The 20,709-nt window shown below is 41.5% G+C and overlaps 1 protein-coding gene across 1 annotated transcript in view; it reads right to left on the bottom strand.

Annotated features, from left to right (window-relative positions):
- znf281a (zinc finger protein 281a) overlaps nt 1–20,709 on the bottom strand; it is an 80,570-nt gene that overhangs the window by 8,556 nt on the left and 51,305 nt on the right. The window contains exons 4-6 of the mRNA XM_060902044.1: nt 11,830–11,953; nt 2,233–2,316; nt 2,024–2,142 (exon numbers count right to left, since the gene is read on the bottom strand). Of these exons, the coding sequence (XP_060758027.1) occupies nt 2,024–2,142; nt 2,233–2,316; nt 11,830–11,953 (327 nt within the window). The remainder of the gene's footprint in view (nt 1–2,023; nt 2,143–2,232; nt 2,317–11,829; nt 11,954–20,709) is intronic.

Below are 20,709 nucleotides of genomic sequence, written 5' to 3'. Positions count from 1 at the left end.
TATATTCACAGTTATACGATTTTTTTCTGTGAAATATCAATAGTAAATTAATAAAGCAAACATATAAATGCAGGTAAGATATTTTAATTATGAACTTTGTCCGAACATTTAATTGTTTTAGACTTAATTTTTTTTTTTTTTATCCGTGATGCATCATCCGTATGAAATCGGTGACCAACCTGTAATATACCGAAACGTCCGTGACCAATCCGTAAATTATTAGCATCCGTGATGCAGCCGTATTAAAATCCATAACCACGCTTTTTTTTTTTTCACGGTCCAGTTTCCATCAAATCCTGCGCTCTGATTGGCTGGTGAGCGGGTCCGTATCCTATGACACGGACCCCAGAGACCTCTGGCAACTTGCTCATTCACAACAACAAACATAATAGCATTTTTGTGTCAACATTTATCTTTTTTTTTTTAAATAAGATTTATTCATAAGATTATCAAAAACCTTAAATTTTTGCCAGCATGTCTCAGGAGAATAGCATTAATTTTACAGCATGGATAGCGATAACGACAGTCTTCACAGCGAAAGCGAGTTTTACTACCCTGAGGAAGAAGAAATAAAAGAAAACATTTCAGGAGAAAGCTAAAAACCTGTAACTGTTGCTAACGCCGAGCAAAAACATGGCTGAATCATGAATGACTCAATTTTGTTAGCCTGGGCCCGCCCATCCTAAGCGTGACGCAACACGAGGGCCTGTTGCGAGCTTAGTCTGGCAAGGCAAGCCATCTACAGCTCTTCCAAGCTCCCGAAAAATCGGGAACCAATCAACTTTGAGCATCTCCAACAGCCCTGGGTAGAGGCGTGTTCAAGGCAGTGACCTAGTAGAACTGCGACCGGAAGCCATAGATTGTTTACAGAATCTATGCCGGAAGTGCTTCATTCACACTTCCGCATCTATTACGCATAGATGCTGTATTGAAAGCATTCAACGGGAAGTTCTCATTGAAAACGGAGCAAAGAGCAGCCCTGGAGGTATTTATTGAAAGGAAGGACGTTTTCGCCTTGCTCCCGACCGGCTTCGCTAAGAGTTTAATCTACCAGTTAGCCCCGTCGCGTCGCATACGTCAGAGGAAAGAGTGATGTGATTGGTTTAAGCTTCGTCACAGCCTTTTCTGGCTTCGACCAGTAGCAAACTGAGGCATTTCAGGGAGGCGGGTCAACCACGGGCTCTGGGAAACGGTTGGGCTTAATATCTTGGCCAGACCAATAGCTCGTAGAGCTTTGTCGCGTTAGCCAGACTACAATTTTGTATAAATAGGGGACTACATAGGCAGCAAAACATAGTTTTTTTCCTGCCATGGAAGTGCACTTGTATACCGAGGAGGAAGCCATTCGCATTACAGCCGTGAATGAGGATTCAAAACGGCGGCTTGGTTCGGCTTTCCCTTGCGGGCGCTCTCGTTTTCTGTTAGAATTTGGTAAAGAAAAAAATAAATATACTATTTACCAGCTTAAGGTCGGCCCGTATGGTGAAATACCGTGACCGAGGTCTTGAAAGTACTGACCGAGGCCCTCTGGGTCGAGGTCGGTATTCAAGGCCGAGGTAAATATTTACCCAGCTGGTAAATAACACATGTATTTTGCATCCTTTTTTATTATATTTCCATAATCTGTAACCTATCTGTATTATATCAACCACCGGAGTGTGTACATGGGTTGTTTTGGAGTCCAAGCTGTACAGTATGACCCGGAATAACGTGCTACTACTTGGAAAAAACTTCCATGACTATTCCTAATAAATCATGCATTTATTTCCCTGAGTGTCAGGACCAAGCGATACTATAGTCGGGATTATAGTCGTGGTGTTTCTGCTCCAGACTGGAACTAAATTCAGGCAGACAGCCAGCCAGAGATGGAGTCATAGGTAGAGTTATGGGTGTTGTGGGACCGGGCCCTTACACAGCTTAAAAGTTTTTGAACACTGAACTCATCTCATGTGGTAAGAAATGGCTAGACATCGTGTTTGGCTCTTTATCAGTCGGAGCCCGGCTGGCTGGCCCTGAGGTTTACCTGTTGGCAGGTGTCACACTTGTATGGCTTTTCTCCACTGTGTGTTCGCTTGTGTCTCTCCATGTGGTATTTCTGAATGAAGCGCATGTTGCACTGGTCACAGCTAAAAGGCTTCTCTCCTGCACAGAAAACAAGAACGGAGATGATCGGGACCAGAAGAGCTGAAGTCAGGTACAAATGAGAAATGAGCGAGAAGGTAGCGTACTTACCGCTGTGTATTTTCTCGTGTCTCTGCAGGAGGTATTTCTGAATGAAGCTCATGTTACACTGATTACACCGGAACGGCCTTTCACCTGGAGTGAACAGCACAGCCGTGGGAGTGTTAATCAGGATAAGTTTAATTAAGGGTAAATGCATACTATTCATTAAAATGTACAGTAACTAACACTTTAAAAAAAAAAAAAAATCCGCTGAAAGGTAACAATACGTACAGGCAACCTTGCATTTGACAAAAGGTGCTACATAAACTTATTATAGCTGGTCTAGGTGACTTAAAACAGAGTTCTAAAAAGTTGTATTTTAATATCAAATTATAAATTGCAGTTTCATACACACACAAAGTCACCACATGCGACACGCCTCATTTATCAGCCTTTTAGTAAAGCCGTGTGTAAATGTACTGGAACGCGCATGTTGACGAATGCCAATCACCTGTAAACTCCACATAAGGCAAAGCTCAGATACCCCTTTTCCACCAAATCAGTTCCAGGGCTGGTTCGGGGCTGGTGCTGGTTCACAACTTGTTCAACTTGCGAGCCAGCTGAGAACCAGTTTGCTTTTCCATAGCTTGCGATGCTAAGGGAAGCCACGTCATTGCGTCGCTGTATACATCAGTTACGTCGCTACGTTTGCATAAACCTTGGCGCGAATATCGACGCAAAAACAACACGGAAGAAGCAGCAGCAGCAACAACAATAATAATAATGGATGACTTCACGTTTGTACAGCTGCTGCTTCTCGTCACTTAAAAATGGCGATCTTTTGCGGTCTTGTTATTGGTCTTAACAACTCCGCCCCCCGCTGACGTAAGCGGTTCTTTCCTCTGACCCAGCAGAGAGTTGGTGCTAGCCTGGAACCGGTTTTTCTGGCCCCAGAGCCAGTTCTTTGTCAGCGGAAACAGAAAACCCGGTTCCAAACTAAGCAGTGGCCCCGAACCAGTCCTGGAACTGCTTTGGTGGAAAAGGGGCAAGAGATGAAATGACGTGCGAATAACAATAAAATACTTTCTCAAAAGGTACAAGTGAAAGCTATTTTGACTCGCATCTACACTAGGGCTGTGCGATGTCCCCTTAATTGGCATCGACGATGTTTACAGTGCAAACATCGTGATGGACGATGATATCGTGGGCGGGGGGGGATTTTAATACCACGTTATTAAATATATTATTATTATTATTATTATTATTAAAAGTATTAGATACTCATCCGAGGCTTTGGCACGTAAAGGAAAAAAAAAGCGCTAGGTAATGTGGAATATTTGGCCTTGACAACGGATATGTGGTCCAGCTGCAACATGATGCCCTATATGTCAGCTACCGTACATTATGTGGACCGAGAGTGGGCAATGCAGTCCAAATGCCTGCAGACGAGTTTCATGCCAGAGACACATTCAGCGGACAATTTAGAAGACGCATTGCGCGAGACACTTGCCGAATGGAAAATAGAGGAGAAAAAGATCGCCTGCATAACAACGGGGCGAATATTGTCGCAGCCATCAGGCAATTGAAATGGCCGTGGTTAAGTTGTTTTGGGCACAATTTGAACCTGGCCATAACCAACTCGCTTGCGCAACAGAGGGTCAGTACAGACCGAGCGTTTGGAGTTTGCTGAGCAGTCAACACTGCGTTTGCGCACAGCTGGCTTCGGAGAAATGAGCTGCGCAAAGCGCAGGTGGAAATGAACCTCCCCGAGCACTCACTGATCACGGCAAGATATTAATCTGCTCTAACAATGAAAGACTAGTATTCAAACTATGAGAAGAAACTACACTTAAGCTATTACTCATTGTTTATTTACACCATATCAATTGAAGATGCGTTTCGGCCTTTAGTGCGCACTTGAACGCGCTAATTTTTCCAATTTATTAGTGTTTGAATTATTGCACCAGCTTTTAAAATCATGATTTAATATTGTTTTTTTTTTTACTGTCTTTACATTTATCAGAATCACCTTCATTCTTCCATTTGGTTTGACATTATGGCTTAGAGTGGACCATTTTGTGTCTGAAAGTAGGCCTATTTACCAGATTAAAGTTATTTGACTTCTGCCGAAGTCTGCGCTTCACTGCCGTTTGATAAGGTGCAATGTTTCCCGACTGAAGTCGTTAATAGTGGCTATTTGTTTGAACAACATGACAAAGTTTACATTAAAAGTATAGTGTAGGCTAAAAAATGAAGTCGAAATTTATTATAAGTAGCATACTGTCTGTTTGTGTAACCACGTTATGTTCACTAGCACGTCCCTGCACCATAGCCTACGTGAACAAGCGGTAATAGGATATTACTTTATAATGATTTATATAATTATGTATTTATATATATATATATATATATATATATATATATATATATATATATATATATGTTATATAATATATTTATATATTAAACAAAACTAACTAAACTAACAAAAAACTAACTTTTTAGGTTAAATAGGCCCAGATGATACCGTATATGCATGTTTATGACAGGAGGGGGCGTGGTATCACGATGGTGGCTCTCCATCGTGATGGATGACCACCATCGTCGATGGACGATGGCATCGTCTATGGACGATGGCATCGTCTATCGGCACAGCCCTAATCTACACAAATTTAACAGCACCCAAAAGGCCAAAATGTGGAGCAAAATTACAGAAAAGGTCAATTCAAAGTGCCTTGAGGGAGGCAAAAAGAAAATGGCATGAAAACAGAAAATATCCAGAACTGTGCAAAAGTCTTAGACACGTGCAAAGAAACACTGTATGATTTGAATCGATGAAATAAACGAATGAGTATTAAGCTACCTCGTCTTTTGGTTTTTCTAGCTGTAATTGCGCTGTTTAGACAGCAGACGACAGACTAACGTATAATAACAGGAACACGTACGACTTCACTGTAGGATGGAGTAACACAGATCTAATGCCACGAAAATTCTCATAGCATAAATGAAATAAACAAAATTTTAAAATAAATAATTTTTTTTTAAAATCCACCCCACCCAGATCTAAAATAGGAAATAGCTGTTTTGCGATTGACTGTACAAATAGACTTAACTAGAATTCAGAGCTCTCGTTTTACAGACTGCTGAAAACTAAAGAGGAGAAAATCTGGTAGCATAAAATGTTCATAAAAGTTTATTAAAAACCCTATTTGTTATTACAATTTTAAATAAAAGGAATATTTAATTAATAGGCTATTATATTTTACTCCAACCTTTACAAATGTGGCTAAATTATTGTTAAGTAAAATTAAGAAAAGGTATTTTTATTTAACAAAAGGAATATTTAAGTTGCTAGAGAACAGGAAAACAAAATAATGAAATTAAATGCTTAATTCAATCAAATACTATAAATAGCAGTAAACGGTAATAAATCAAAAAGTCAATATTTGCTGTGATGACCCTTTGCTTTAATAAATAAATGAGGTCCAGTGAGTGCAGTTTTATGCGGAAATGAGCTGTAGGTTTTACTGAACATCTTCCAGAACCAGCCGCAGTTCTTCTGGACACTGTCACTCACACTTCATTTTGCACCAAAACCCAGCAGCCTTCATTAGGTTTTCTTTTTTAGTCTGAAAACTTGTCTCTTATGTAATATGCTGCTCAGATACAAATGTTTTTTTCCGTAACATTTAATTTTGAGCTGGAAAACGAACGTTTGCAGATTAAAATGTTTTTGTGATGTTTTGACTCGATAATGTAGAAGTAATAAAAAAAAAAAAATCTACAGCAGTTTGTATGAAAAAAAAAAAATAGAAGCCCAGAAGCCTTTATTTGTCACATGTACTGTACACTCAAGCAGACCTTAAGCACACGGTGAAATACTTTTTTTTTGTAAAGCAAAGGGTCGTCTGACACCAAATACTGACTTTGCTTCATTTATTATAGCTTCCTGCTTATAGTATTAATGTTGAAACATTTCATTTCATTATTTTTAAGCCATTTTGGGTCTACGGCATGTCTTTATATGTGCCTAATTGAATTACAAATCGAAAACCTCCCTAAAATCCCCTCCTCATAGCTGCCAATATTCCGAAATTGTAAACAGTAATACAAGGTTAGGTTGGGTACTGAGTCTTGGGGGGGGCAAAGCCCCCCCGCCAAAGCTTTCTAGCAAAACTACCCTGAAAAATCACACAAACAAAATAGTTTGACAAAATTTATTCTACAAACTAAACTATCATCTTACATTAATTTGCAAAGTTCTTTTCAACAATGTATGAAAATAGTCAGTGAATCAGGCAAAAACTTCAAACAATGCAACTGGCACATATAACTTTTGACAAAGTACACATTAGAGAAATATTGCCGCTTTTCCACTACCAACGCGGCTGAGTTGGGCTGAGCCGTGCCGTGCTGAGTGGGGCTGAGTCGAGCTGAGTGGGGCTGTTGGAGTTGCATTTCGACTACAACCGCGCTGAACCGTGCTGGCTGGAAGTGGGTGGACACATTGGGTGGAGTTAGCGAAAGTGGGTGGACGTCACGTGATGTCGTTAGGCGGCGCAAACAGTGACATCTAGGGCTGTAACGATACACCCAACTCACGATTCAAATCGCAATTTTTGACCCACGATTCGATACGCCCACGATTTTTTTAAAAATGTTTTTTTAAAGTAGTAAATTTGACTTATTAACATTTACTTACTTACATTAATTATTTAATAACAAATAATTCAGACCACTGCAGAGAATGAGTAATATGTATGCAAAAATGAACAAATGTATATCCAAAGACTGTTTTATTTCTCAAAATAATACTGTTGAGCCGGAAGCTCTGTTTTTTTAGGTTCTGAAAAAGTCATTTTTCCAAATCGTGTAAATCCGTTAAGATTTTTTTTTGGGGGGGTGGCTCTCTCACTGTCTCACTCTCATAGGGCCAATGATTTTCTGTGATCGCGGAAAACAGATGGAAATTACGGAATTTTTATGGTGAAACATTGCTCGCGTGTCAAAATGTAACTGCCGCAGAAGGCTTCCGCCCAAGCAGACATGCCTTCAGTGTTGCCAGATATTGCTAACGTTTTCCACCCCAAAATATGTTCAAAACCAGCCAAAAAGCACCTAAACCTGCCCAATCTGGCAACACTGCATGCCTTTCCGGTCAAGTGATTGTGATTGGCTTGTGGCACACCTAGCCAGCCAATGAGCTGCTTGTTTACAGATTCGCTCCCCGCGTCGCAACCAGAATGGCGACCGCTTAAAAGAAATGAATGCTCTGCCAGTGGCGAGTGTGGACGTTGCGTGACTCGCAGAAGACGGTCGCAGGTCGGCGAAAAAGCGACTTACTAATAGATATAAAAAAAATAAAAGTAATACAAGTAAGTTTAAAATTTAATTTAAATAAAAAGTAAAGTATTCATAAATTGAAGTTTGGAAGCGCCTCTGTTTTTGGGCTGAGGAGAAGTTTGAAAGGGTGTACCGCGATTCTGCCTTCTTGTATCGCGATACGGATCGTGGCTCTGCGTATCGCGATTTCGATTTGCATATCGTTACAGCCCTAGTGACATCAGTGACCTTTTAAGCGGTAGTCTCACGACCCGGATAGTAAACAATAAACATGGAGGACATGGAGTCGTTAGTGTTGCTGGTCTTGGTGCTGTGGCTTGTTGTCACCGACAACGCCAACAGATACTGGCAAGAGCGTATAGATGAGGCGAGGCGCATAAGGCTTCAGAAATTCTCGTAATTCGTAATTCTTCTACTTCCGGGTTTACGGTGTTTACAGATCCCAGCGTGCTCGCGGGGCGTGTGTGGGCATGTGAGGACACTCCTCCTCACCAATCAGTGCACAGGGGAGTGTCTCCTCACGCCCCTAGCCCCACTCGGCTCGGTTTGGCTCGCTTCAGCCCCACTCCAAAACCGTGCGAGTTTTGGGTGCTGAGTAAGGCTGAAGCGAGCTGAGTCGTGCTGCTCGGAGGTAGTCGAAACGCGAGCTGTGTCAGGCTGAAGTGAGCTGAAGCGAGCTGAAAAAGGGTAGTGAAAAAGGGCCATTAGACTAGAGCTTACTCAGTCAACAGTTGATGTTATTGCACCACATAAATGTCTCACCGACATGGAGCAGAAAACGCATAGTGATCACCCTTACTTGACTTAGAAATGAAGGGAAACTCCTCTCGGTACGAGTCCTTGAAGCGCTGGCCCTTCCCCTTAGCCATGCTTTCTTTAGGTGGGGTTTACATTAGACCGTATCAGCGGATCATCAGAGTAACGTTTTTAAAACGATTAGCATGCACACAGCAACACCAATACACGGATACGCTCGGCTCCGCAGGCATCCTGCGCTCCAAATCACTCCGCCCTGAACAGCGAGTGCCCTCTGGAGGGTGCGCACTCCGGCCCTGCGCAGCTCACAGAGTGCGCGAGTATAGCGCACGAGCAGTGATTCGGGACTGAGCCGCTGTGTGTGTGATCTCGGTGCATATCACTTACCACTTGCAAGTGGAAGGATGGCAAGCCTAAAGACAATCATAACTACACAATGGGCAGTATTTGCATCAGTATTTGCAGTATTTTCATACTTTTATACTCTTTAATGAAAGGTGATACAAGGCGGAAGTCCGCGCCGTTTTTCAGCAGTCGTGTCACATGACCAACGCCAGCGAATCAGGAAGGTGGATGTCACAGTGACGTTTTCCAATGACGACGCTCAGCACAGCGTATCCGCGTATTCTCAATGTTTACACAGCACCGGACCAGACACGATCTAGATTGAATACGTGGACCCTGGTGGATTCTCGTTTCCCGGCGGTTTAATGTAAACGGACAGTGCATCCACGAAGAAAACGAGACAGATACGGTCTAATGTAAACTTGGCCTTAGAGATTAGTACTACGCTACATCTTCATAACAAAAGCTTGAAACGCCATGCTTTGTTCAGAAACTTCATGAACAAAGGCCAGACGATAGCGTGCCATGGATGATCTAATAGCATCATTGATTGGCTGAGAGAACAAGCAATACCCAATGAAATTTGGCGTAGTATCTGCCGCTTGGAACGAAGCAGTGTTTTATCAAATACGAATCCCACCGGTGATAGACTTTGAAAATGACCCATGAAAATTGGCAAAATCGTATTTTATTGTAGTAAATTCGTATTTTCGTAATCAAAACGACAAATCGTAATAAATACGATTTATTCGTAGTAGTTGGCAGCTATGCCTCCTGTTAAACCCGTGTTGCCTGCTTCAATGGCTAGGACTCACTCATAGTTGTTTGTCATCACATGCTTAATAAATTTCTAATGAGATTTTCAGCTCATTTCTTAAATGAAAGCAAGATTTTTTTTATTGAGGGCGGGGATGGTCCATGAGGACAGCCCATTAGCGGTGAGATTTTTACAGCTAATGAAGTGTTCGAGAGTAAATAATGAAAGCTACTCGGCATCAAAATAAGAAATGTGTCAGGGAACATTACACACAATTACAACATGTGTTAAAGCAAATCATACTGGGAATTTAAAAAAAAAACCAGTTAAATCTGGAGATTCAGTCATAGCAAGCGATCAAGGTGGAAGTTCAAATAGTTGAGGACAAGCAGATTTTAGGTCTGAAATATTAGAGGCTTTTTTTTCTCCCCTAGAAGAGGAATAAAGCGCTATAGAGCATGCTGTGATAGGAAAGCAATGTTTAATCCTCATTTCCGTTTCCGGTTGAGAGAACACCGCGCGCGTTCTGGCTGCTGCTTCTCACCGGAGCATGCATTAATGCCTCGGTCACAACTGGCCGTACGTGCTCCTACGGCCGGTCTACGTGCAAAAAAACGCAAGAAACCAGGGATCCCAGCAGTAATTGAAAAAAATAGAGGAAAGTAAGAAACTATCAGCAGGGGTCAAGGGGGCTGCCTGAAGCTGTTGAGATTTTAACATTTAAAGATGCTATAGAACACATTTTTTACATAGATTTAACATAGAAAAGCAACAGAATTTAACCATAATGTGTATCTATTTGATGCCATAAGTGGCAAAAAAAAAAATTATAAAAATTAGACGAGAATGTAGCTTTGAAGAATATACTTGCCTAAATATTCCACTGATTGTTATAACAATAGTATCCATAGTTCATCTCATTTGTTTATTTTTTTGTTTCAAGTTCATGTCAAAACTAGTCTAATATAAACCACATTCATTTTTCAAAAATCATGAATATGAGCAGAAATCAATGATTCAGTAATATTAGATATATACATATGTACAGCAAATACTGGAGATATTTGATTTAAACCTCTCTCTTTTTGAAAGGTTTCACTGCAGAGGAATGTAATGCTCTTTTCTGGGGTGCATTCTGTCTTTCCTCCAGTTTTCTCTGCTTTTGTTTCTCTGATCTTTCCTTCTGCTTTTCTGAAGTTCCTGCAGTGCTCTGAATTAAGTTCAACGCATTAGAAACAAAAGCACTAACGGAGTTAAAACATGTTTTCTAGCAAATGGGCGCAGCCATATTGTTTTCTCGTTCTATCGCGTACAGTCTCTCGGTATTTACATCAATTTAACTTCCGAGTATTCCCGATCAGCCCGGTAGATGGCGGTAATACACATCGATTGAATCGACAGAAGAAGAAGAGTGTTCCCGAATGTCAACGAGAACAAACAAAGCCGACAAAAACATCGCTAAACAAGCAAACCAAATCAGAACGTATTCTGCTGGTCATTTTACTTAAACATATTTTTAATGGATATACAAGAGATTTAAAAAAAAAAAAAAAAAAAAAAAAACACTTTCGCTAGAAAATAGCGGAATTCCGCTAAATAGCGGACATCTGGGATCCCTGAAGAAACGCATGGAGGGCGTGCGTGTGACGTGCTGATTTTCGAGCCGTAGACCGGCCGCAGAGGTTCTTTGTCATGTCAAACAAACTCTACGGCCGCTTACGGTTTTTTCTGGTTGCAAGACAAACTTACGGCCAACATGTGTCTTTCTCCACGAAAAAAAAAAAAAAAAAAAGGCGCAGCGATATGGGAAACGCCAAAAATCGCACGGCCAAAAAAAAAAAAAAAAAAAAAAAAAAAAAAAAAATCGCACGCCCGGTTGTGACCTAGGCTTTATTTATTTGTTTGAGTGTTTTTGTCTGCCGGTTGTGGTGTAGCTCCAGACCCAGTTTTGGGCGTCAGGTCGCCGTGGGTGATGCCTGTGCTCCTCGCTATGGACTGCAGTGAGCTTGTTGCTCATTTTAACATCGTGGTTGTCCAGCGCTCTGTGCAGCAGTGCTTGGCGTGATGTTTCGAGCGATGCTGCTCGGTGGCGTCGTGGTGGCTGTGCAGGCGGTTTGGGACATACCGGCGCGTCTGTGCTCGCTTTGTGGATCCATGGCGTGTTGTTCTGAGTGATGTGGCGCGGCGGCTGTCTTGGCGGCGTGGGACTTGTTTTGGTGGACTGTGGCTGCTACACCATTGGAATGGCATCCTGACCTTTATTTGGTGGGCTTTCCCCCCCCCACAAATGTACAGCGACCTTGGGTTTTGAGAAAGGTGGGCGGGCGGGCGGATGGAATCACAGCAGCGCATTATTAATGGCAAATCTTAAAACCGCGTCTCTTCCCTACAACAGGTCATTTCAGCAGCACACTATGTACCCGGTAACAATGCCAGGTTGAACAGTAACTGTATTGCGCACTAACCCGTGTGTATGAGAACGTGTCTGCGGAGGTGGTAGGAGCTGCGAAAGGCTGCGCTGCAGTGCTCGCAGATGTGCGGTTTGGAGCTGGGAGACACCGTCCCTCCATCAGGATCCAGCATCATCGACTAGAGAAAGTAAGAGAGGGTTAATCAGCAACAAGCGCTGCTCAGTGCACAGCAAACACAAACCTACACCTGTTATCGGAGGAAAACACTTCAGGCTTTATTTCATTTCGAAATCCTCATTGATACTGGTCTCCTAAATGGCTTCCTGTTCAATATACATCCAGGGTCTACCATCATGCCATTTTATTATATAGACACGGGTGTTTTACTGGGAAATACACCACTCGTATTTTTCATCCGAGCTCCATCCGAGACATGGAGAACCAAAACCATGACAAATCCCTCTGTCTCAGTCGTGAGGAAATCGAGGAATTGTTTTGATAAATTTGGGGACTTTTTGTGAACGTGTCGATATAATAAAAAGGAAATAAATAAATAAATAAATAAATAAATACATGCTGGCTTGAAGATATGAAGTTTATCTTCTCTTGCTGAAAAATATCGCAGATCTGAGTGACATTTAAATAATATTGGCTGGCTTTTTCTCGTGCTCGATCAGATATATTCCATTCAGCTAGTATGATATTGAACGAGTCAAAAATGAGTCGCTGAATAGAATATACCATGGAAAAAACAAAAAACCCAGCTGATATTACGATTATTATTCATACACATTCCTTTCGGGTGTTCAACGCGTCTTTCTCTTTCAAAATTCTCTCAAAATCTTCCGTATTTAACGAAGCAAACCTGGCGGCCGTGCTTGTATACAAATCGTCACAGTCATTCGCTAGCGCGGAAGTTTTACATCTCGGACATGTGACGTCATGTTGCCTTGACAAACATGCGATATCAAACCATATTCAATGCTCATTCTCTATTGGGATAGGCTAATCGTATGCTACGATTAGCATATCGCTCATCATAGGATGAGCGATATGCTAATATCGCATGCTATCAAACCAAATGAATGAAACCTGCTAGAAGGGAATAGAACAAGTTTTTATTCCATCAAAAAAAAAATAAAAAATGTCCTGTATGGATAATAATTCCTGATTTTTCACTCCGATGACGTCACAGACGCGCGTTGTCAAAATGGCAAACCGGTTCAACATTAAGGGCGTATTCACACCTACATTGTTTGGTCCGGACCAAATGAACCAAATTTCCCTTGGTCCGGACCTTTTGGGTTGGTCTGAATACAAGCCACCGAACTCTGGTCCGGACCAAACAAGCGGACCGAGACCAAGCTGCAAGGTCGGACTCGGTCCGGACCAAAGGAACCCTGGTGTGGATCTTTTGGAGGTGTGAAAGCAGACCGGACCTAATCCGACAGTTTTGCTTTTTTGTACCTCGGGAGCTTCCGTCGTTTGTCGAGCATTATGGGAAACAGAGTCTTGACACTCCACCGCAAAGTGCAAACACTGTTTCGGTTGTCAAGGGTCGTTCAGTCACCAGTGGTAGGCGAGTACAAAAAATGAGTAGGGGGCAAACGTGGGCCGAGGAAGAAACGCGCACCCTTGTGGATATATGGGCAGATGTCCACATATCTGAGCTTTTGGAGAGAACACACAAAAATGCCGACGTGTTTGCTGTATTCAGTGAGAAAATGAAGGAGAAGGGGTTCACGCGCTCCCCAGAACAACGTCGGCTAAAAGTGAAGAAACTCCGTCAGACCTACATTAAAATCAGGGACATTCTTTCAAAAAGTGGCGGCCTGAAAAGTACTAGCGACGCAAAAAAGAAATTCATCTATTGCGTAAAGAGCCAGAACTGTCACAACATGATGTGCGCTCATCAGCGCTATCCTCCGTAGCCGCCTTGCCCTTTGTCGTCGTCGTTGATAAATTACTTGTACAACAGCATAGTAATCGCACAATTGTGAAAACAGTAAAAACTGGAAAAAGCATATAGCTTTGATGACATTAAAAAGAATAACAGCACGGAAAGCCTCCAAGACTACTTTTGAACTTAACGCTTTGTGCGCGTGTCGTCTCTGACCAATAGCTGAACGACCTCAGGGCGTGGCTTTGTTGACAGATTTTGGTCCGCTTATTAAAAATGTACAGTGTGAAAGCGAACCGCACCAAAATGGAAAAAAAAAAAAAAATTGGTTCGGACCAAAGCAAGTGAACTATCGAACGATCCTGGTCTGAATACACCCTAAAATTCTTTTGATTAAACTTGCGTATATTTTTTTTGTGTGTGGATGTGTGTGTATAAGATATGAAGTTTGTTTGCTCACACAGGATATATACATTCACCATTCGAAGATAAACTTCATATCTTGGCGCCACTGTGTAATATCCTCTATATAGAGCCTGTATAGTGCACTCCAGAGTCGACTTCCAGTTTCTGCACCAGAAATGATTCCATACATCACAGAGACACAGTCTGCACTTACACGGAGTTTGTTTGTGGAAACTGATCTGATTTCATTCGGAGTATTTGCTTCTAAACAAGATCTTGGTGGCCATATAGTATTTTAAAACTAGAGATGAAAATGGAGCAAAGAAAAAAAATCCTGAACTTTTGAAAAGTCAAACTGGGGGGGGGGGGGGGGGGGGGGGGGGGTGTAGTCTGGTTAACACCAGACCATATCACAAGTGAAATATGGTCTGGAATCCGCCTATTGAATTTCTCGTAGGGGAGGTGTGGTTTACGATTGTCAACGGCCGTTTATTGGACGTTGCGAATGTCTATCATTTGGCGTATACGTAGCCCATGACCAATCATTGCAGTTGTACCGGGTGACGTAGTTAGAGCGACGAAGAGGCGAAGAAAGACTAACGCCAAACGCTGTTCTTTTTTTAAAACAAACTTTCGCTCTAAACTATTCAGAACAGTGTCTAAAGCTTGATCGAAAGTTTGGTTCGTATCGCTCGCCGCCATGTTAAATGTGATCCGTAAACAGTCCCAAATAAACTACAAGCTTCCGTTTGTCGAGTAGTACGCGTCACCGTCTTTCCACCCCTCCCCACTCTCTGATTGGCTCCCTAACTCAGGCGAGCCTTTCGACCATAGTTTCCATGCTGTCTTTTCAGATCGGAACGATTGTGCAAAGCAGCATGGGATTTCCCAGGCTGGGGCGGGGGGGCTACGTCCCCCGAAAAATTTTTAAATCACATAACACGCAAAACCCTGCATTCTAGTACTTATTTTCACTAAAACAAGTTATAACTTTTAAGCCTTTTTCTTTCATGTACATTAATGATTAACATGTCAAAAATATCAAATTTAATTCCCCTAGTTAATGAGCAATTTTCAGGAGTGCATTTAGAAAACGCGGTGATTTTCCTGCTACACAGTTCATTACTTTGAAAAAATATCAGACAGTTGAAAGTAAACTCAGCAAAATCCCAAAACAGTACTGTTAAAAAGTAAAGGTCTGTTAGAGTTTCTAAAGCTTTCAGGTTTCAATGTTGGGGACACTGAGCCTCATTTATCAGGCTTTTAGTAGAGTTGTGCGTTTGCAGAAGCTAAAGTGAACTAAACATTTCCAATTCAGATTTATGCGAGTTGAAGCCAATTGTTTACATTAGTTCGTAGTGTCTGTAAATTTAAACACACCAATGAAAACCAAATTTCTCATGCAAATCAGGGGCGTAGCGAGGATTTTTCAGGGTGTGTGTGTCACACTGACTGGCAGCCTGAGTGCATTATGTAACAAAAAATAAATTACTATTGCTAGTTTTAGGCAGCTTAGAAATCGGCTCTTCCATTATTGCTGTTTCTTCTACGTTTTCTTGATGTTGTGTTCTCGAAACGGCACTAAAACTTCGCTTCGAAGCCATAAAATGCAACTTTGATGGAAAAAAATATATATATAATAAGCTGCTTACCTATGGAATCAATTTTGTGCCAAAATGTTCATACAATACCTTTGAAATGTCAAACAAAAACGAAAAATCAAAATACAAAAAAAAAAAAAAAAAAAAAGTAAATTTTTTTTAGACTGGCAAACAAATTATTCGTGTAATCGTGCAAAATATCAGTCTATTACTCTTCAGAAACCTTTTATTTTTGTTCCACGTCTTTCTCAGTTTTGCTTGACGTAATTTATTTTGGTTGCGATTCCAGCTTTCTCGTTTGCGCTCCCTGACTTTTTGCTTGCAGTTTTGGCACAAACTTCACGTGTGGGTGGGCTGTCCAGGAATGCATTCCCATGGACTTCAGTGGCGACTATGATATTGAATTAATTCAACAAAGTGTAAATTCAGTATCATAGTCGCCACTGAAGTCCACTCGATCCTTGTTTACCGTCAATGGATCGGTCACTCGTCAAACAGTCCGCCAGAATCCGAGTATGAAATGGCTGAACGTAGCTGTCAGTCAAACTCAAGTTAGCCAATGGGAATGCATTCCTGGACAGCCCACCCACACGTGAAGTTTGTGCCAAAACTGCAAGCAAAAAGTCAGGGAGCGCAAACGAGAAAGCTGGAATCGCAACCAAAATAAATGACGTCAAACAAAACTGAGAAAGACGCGGAACAAAAATAAAAGGTTTCTGAAGAGTAATAGACTGATATTTTGCACGACTGCACGAATAATTTGTTTGCCAGTCTAAAAAAATTGACTTTTTTTTTGTATTTTGATTTGTCGTTTTTGTTTGATATTTCAAAAGTATTGTATGAACATTTTGGCACAAAATTGATTCCATACATACCTCTCTTCACGTCGAAAGAAGGAGGAAAGTTTTGCTTGTTTTGACATAGCGAATTATTAACATGAGGAAATACTTGTAATTCGCAACTAAAGAGACTGCAGCGACATTGGCAGCTTGAACGTGCTTTCTAGTGCGCTTGCGTTGCGCTTGCACAGAACGGTGTCAGTCCTGCACGCCTTAGCTCGAGCTCCGGCATGCGCGCCGTTAACAAAGAACACCGGTCTTTAATCAATGAACTGTGTTTGGGCTATTTAAGGACTGCGCCCATGCAAGGACGATGCAAAGTATTACGCCACATCTAGGAACGCGAAAAATCCGAAAAATAAATTTCCCCACTCGGGAAACCGGAGATTTTCAAGAGTTTTGTCAAATATCCGGATAAATCCGGAAGACTTATCTATATAAAACTGGTCCCAAGAAAGCCATTTAAGGCAACGTTCACATTACCAAGCTGAAGTGACTCAAATCTGATTTTTTGCCTTAATATGATACAGATCAAATTTTTTTTTTAAAAAGGGTTGTAAATTGATCTTCTCAAATCAGATTCTATTCTCTTTTGTATCTGGTCTTCGATTGGAGACGTAGCCGATTCTTGGCCACGTGATATGAACGAGAACGATCACATTCTTCTTGAACTGATCACACACAGCTAACGGATTCTCTGCCGTCCTACAGAGCAAAATACAATCCATGCATGCATGAGCTACTAATGCGTCCGTTTAATGAGTTTTAATACCATGAGTCGTCTCCAAATATGACATGTTTTGTTGTCGGTGACTCAGATGACTCGCGCAAAAACGTCGCCGTGTGTCAGAATTGAATTTCGAGACTTGTAATCTGAATGCAACCCGACAGACTCGCAGTCATGTCAAACCATCCCAATGTGTCAGACAAAAACGTAATACAAACTCGAGCTTGCTAATGATTACGTCAAACGCGGCACTTTGATCTGAAACTCTGCTCGACAAACCTGCTGAGAAATTACCCGTACATCAGACCCAGGATTTCTGACATGCGGCATGAAAACACACTATTTAGAATTTTCTTTTCACTACATTTCGGGCGATATGATGTCAGGGTTTCCCATACATAGACCATTGTGTGATGGATTCCTATCGACACACAATCAGACTCGCGATTTTGAAAGAAAAAAAAAAAATTTCCATTGCGTATCGTTCCGTTCATTCATAGTGCTCTTTCTTCTCATTCAGGCCAAACAAAATATTATATGTGTTTCCTGGGTTTTCAAAATAGGGTAGGTAGGTAGGGAAAAAAAAATTTGTTTATCCCAAAAGTTTACGACAAATTTTCTAGGGTAGGTAGGAAAAAGTGAGAAGTTTCCTTTGAAAACTTTTTTTGCAAAATAAATACTCGTTAAACGTTTGCAACTGATCCCAGAATGTCAGAACTGTGTGATTTGTTGTAGGAAACAATGTTGTAGTTACTCTATAGTTCTTCATTTGGAAATATTTTTAATTGTTGTGAATATCTTTTGCATTGCAATAGGCTGATTTGACAAGCAAACATTTCCGTCCACTGTGTCGCTTTTTGCTCCGAAGCGAACCTCCATTTTATAGGCACCCGGAAGAATCGATTAAATATACTGCGCATGTGCAAGCAGTCATTTACATCCGACCCGTCGAGGCATGAACACAAGGGTGGCCAGTTTTTCTACTTAAAAATCTAAGATAATCATCATTGTAACACTAGCAAGAATACGCAGCATTGTTCAGCTATGTATTCGATTGCATCTAACGGTGATCCCTGTCTAGAAATGCCTATGAAATTTGGCTTTGCTGCGACCTTCGGTGTCCGAGTTATAAACGTTTAAAGGTGGGCTGGAGCCATGGATCAAATCAAAACGTAAGTCGCTGAGCAGCGCTTGCACGGTGGCGAATGACGGGCCGAGGCAGCGTCCTACCAGGCCGTGCCCGTGCTGGTTTGAAAGGGCTGGGGTAGAGGGAGGTGCGTGTTGGTTGTCAATTTACTCCTGACGGGCCTCGTGTCTTTCGGCAAATACCGAGTGGTTTATATGACACGCCCTAGCGGTTCTTGTTTGACTCGCCAGGTGGCTGCCAAGCAGGTAGGGTCGGGCGCGAGAAATAGTTTGTTTATCGTGGTCATAAACAGTTGAAGGGTCACAGTGTTTTTACAGGGTCGGTCGGGTAACCGGAAACACACATTTTGTTTGGCCTCACGCACGCACACACACCCACACACAGAGAGAGAGAGAGAGAGAGAGAGAGAGAGAGAGAGAGAGAGGTGTGTACACAGGCCTGCCTTTGCACATATGACCAGTGTCACGGTCTGATCGTGCGCTGGTATAAATTTACCATGCGCAGACTGATTTTTTTCCCCCCGGTCAACTTCCGGGAAGTCTCAATTTACCATTTCTTGCTGTGATTTTGTACCGAGCATTTCAACGCATTTGTGGACTAACAGAACGCGAATTGTGACTACAATTGTGAGATTTGATTATCAGTAGACAAGCTGTTGAATATGGATGAGGAAACAATCATTTCCCAGTCACAAAATGAAGATCAGCAAAAAACACAGTCCAAAGAGGCACGAGACCAGCGATTCGCCATTTTCAAAAGAAAGATGACCCAATTCTGACTAGGTCCAATGACAGGAGTCTAATTATTAGGGATGGCGAAAACTAAAAAAAATCTTGACCGACCACCGAGCCTCATTAGCCGGTTAACCTACGAGTTTAAACAGGGATGCAAACGGCGCGCCTTTTTCACGGCTCGTGCAGATCCGATTTTTTTTTTTTAGGGGGGCGTTGGAGTGTCTGAATAATTTCATCAGAGTAAATTCTGTATTAAAATTACTACATAAGCAAATGCCGTTACAGTCCATGAAAAAGCCGTGAAAAAGTCAGCATCTGCGCCTTTAGTTTGTGTGGAGAGATATGATCTGCAATAACATGCATTGTTGGCTACAGACCGAAACATACTTTCAGAATGCACTGGCCAAGGCAGGACTAAACTCCATGTGCCTTCTAATAATAATTAAAAAAAAAAAAAAACAGAATAGTAATTTGTAAGCTAAAAAGCCTGTGTCTACACTTTTTGCTTTTGCCGAGTGGCAGCTGTGTTCAACTGGGGCGGGACATGACTGAATGGGTGTTTCTGATTTGTCAGCTGTCGTCCTTACACCGCATGGCATGCCCCAAGCATTTACAACACGGAATTCCAGGTTCTCCGCTCCAAAATCGGCAGCTTCAAAACGATTGATTTTTTTTTTTTTCACCGACAACCAAAAAAAAAAATTAACCGGTTGACGTTGATTCGGTCAACCACCGGTCAAACGGTCATCGGTTAACATCCCTACTAATTATACCAGGTTGGTAAATTTGACAGAATAACTATCATGATGAGTCTCACTCAAACAAATCAATATTCATCAAGATAAAGTGAAAATAATTTATTTGTGGATCAAGTATGATCATAAATCTCCTATCATACTGGGCTGGTAAATTCTGACTAGGCCCAATGACAGCAGTCTAATTATACCAAGTTGGTAAAATTTGAAAGAATAACTAAATTATTATAATCATGAGGAGCCTTACTTAAACAAATCAATATTCATCAAGATAAAGTGTAAATAATTCAACTATGAACATGAACATAAATCTCATATTAGGCTGGTAAATTTATACTGTGGTAAGGTTAGACCATAGCTGCTACAGTTTAAATTTACCTGGTAAATTCAGACCGTGACACCGGACTGCAAGTAGGCCTGTTAGGCTAATTAAAAATAACGCAGCCTTCCCGAGTCGCCTTCCGACCCCTTATTTTAAAAGGTAGCCTACGTCGTGCTCGTGATGAGCTTTATCATAGCCTTTTTGGCTTACATGAAACGGACATCCCTGAGTCAGGCTATAAACCAATTTTGATGCATACAGTACCAGCCTGACGCGAGGAACCGGCCTTATTGCATTATCCCGTTTATCCCGCTTAAGCATTCATGCAAGTTATTAATAATGGCTTGACATTCACAATAAATAAGGATTTCCCACTAGCCTAAATAAAATGTTATACTCGCGGGGATGCCTAGTTGATGCTATCTGAAGCATAAAATCTGAATATTTTAAGAAACAATGCGGTAGTTGAGAGAGGCTACTGTAGGATGCCCATAGGCTAATAAT

The sequence above is a fragment of the Neoarius graeffei genome, chromosome 20, assembly GCF_027579695.1.
Source record: "Neoarius graeffei isolate fNeoGra1 chromosome 20, fNeoGra1.pri, whole genome shotgun sequence".
Taxonomy (NCBI): Eukaryota; Metazoa; Chordata; class Actinopteri; order Siluriformes; family Ariidae; genus Neoarius; species Neoarius graeffei.
This window is presented reverse-complemented; position numbering and strand designations above follow the sequence as displayed.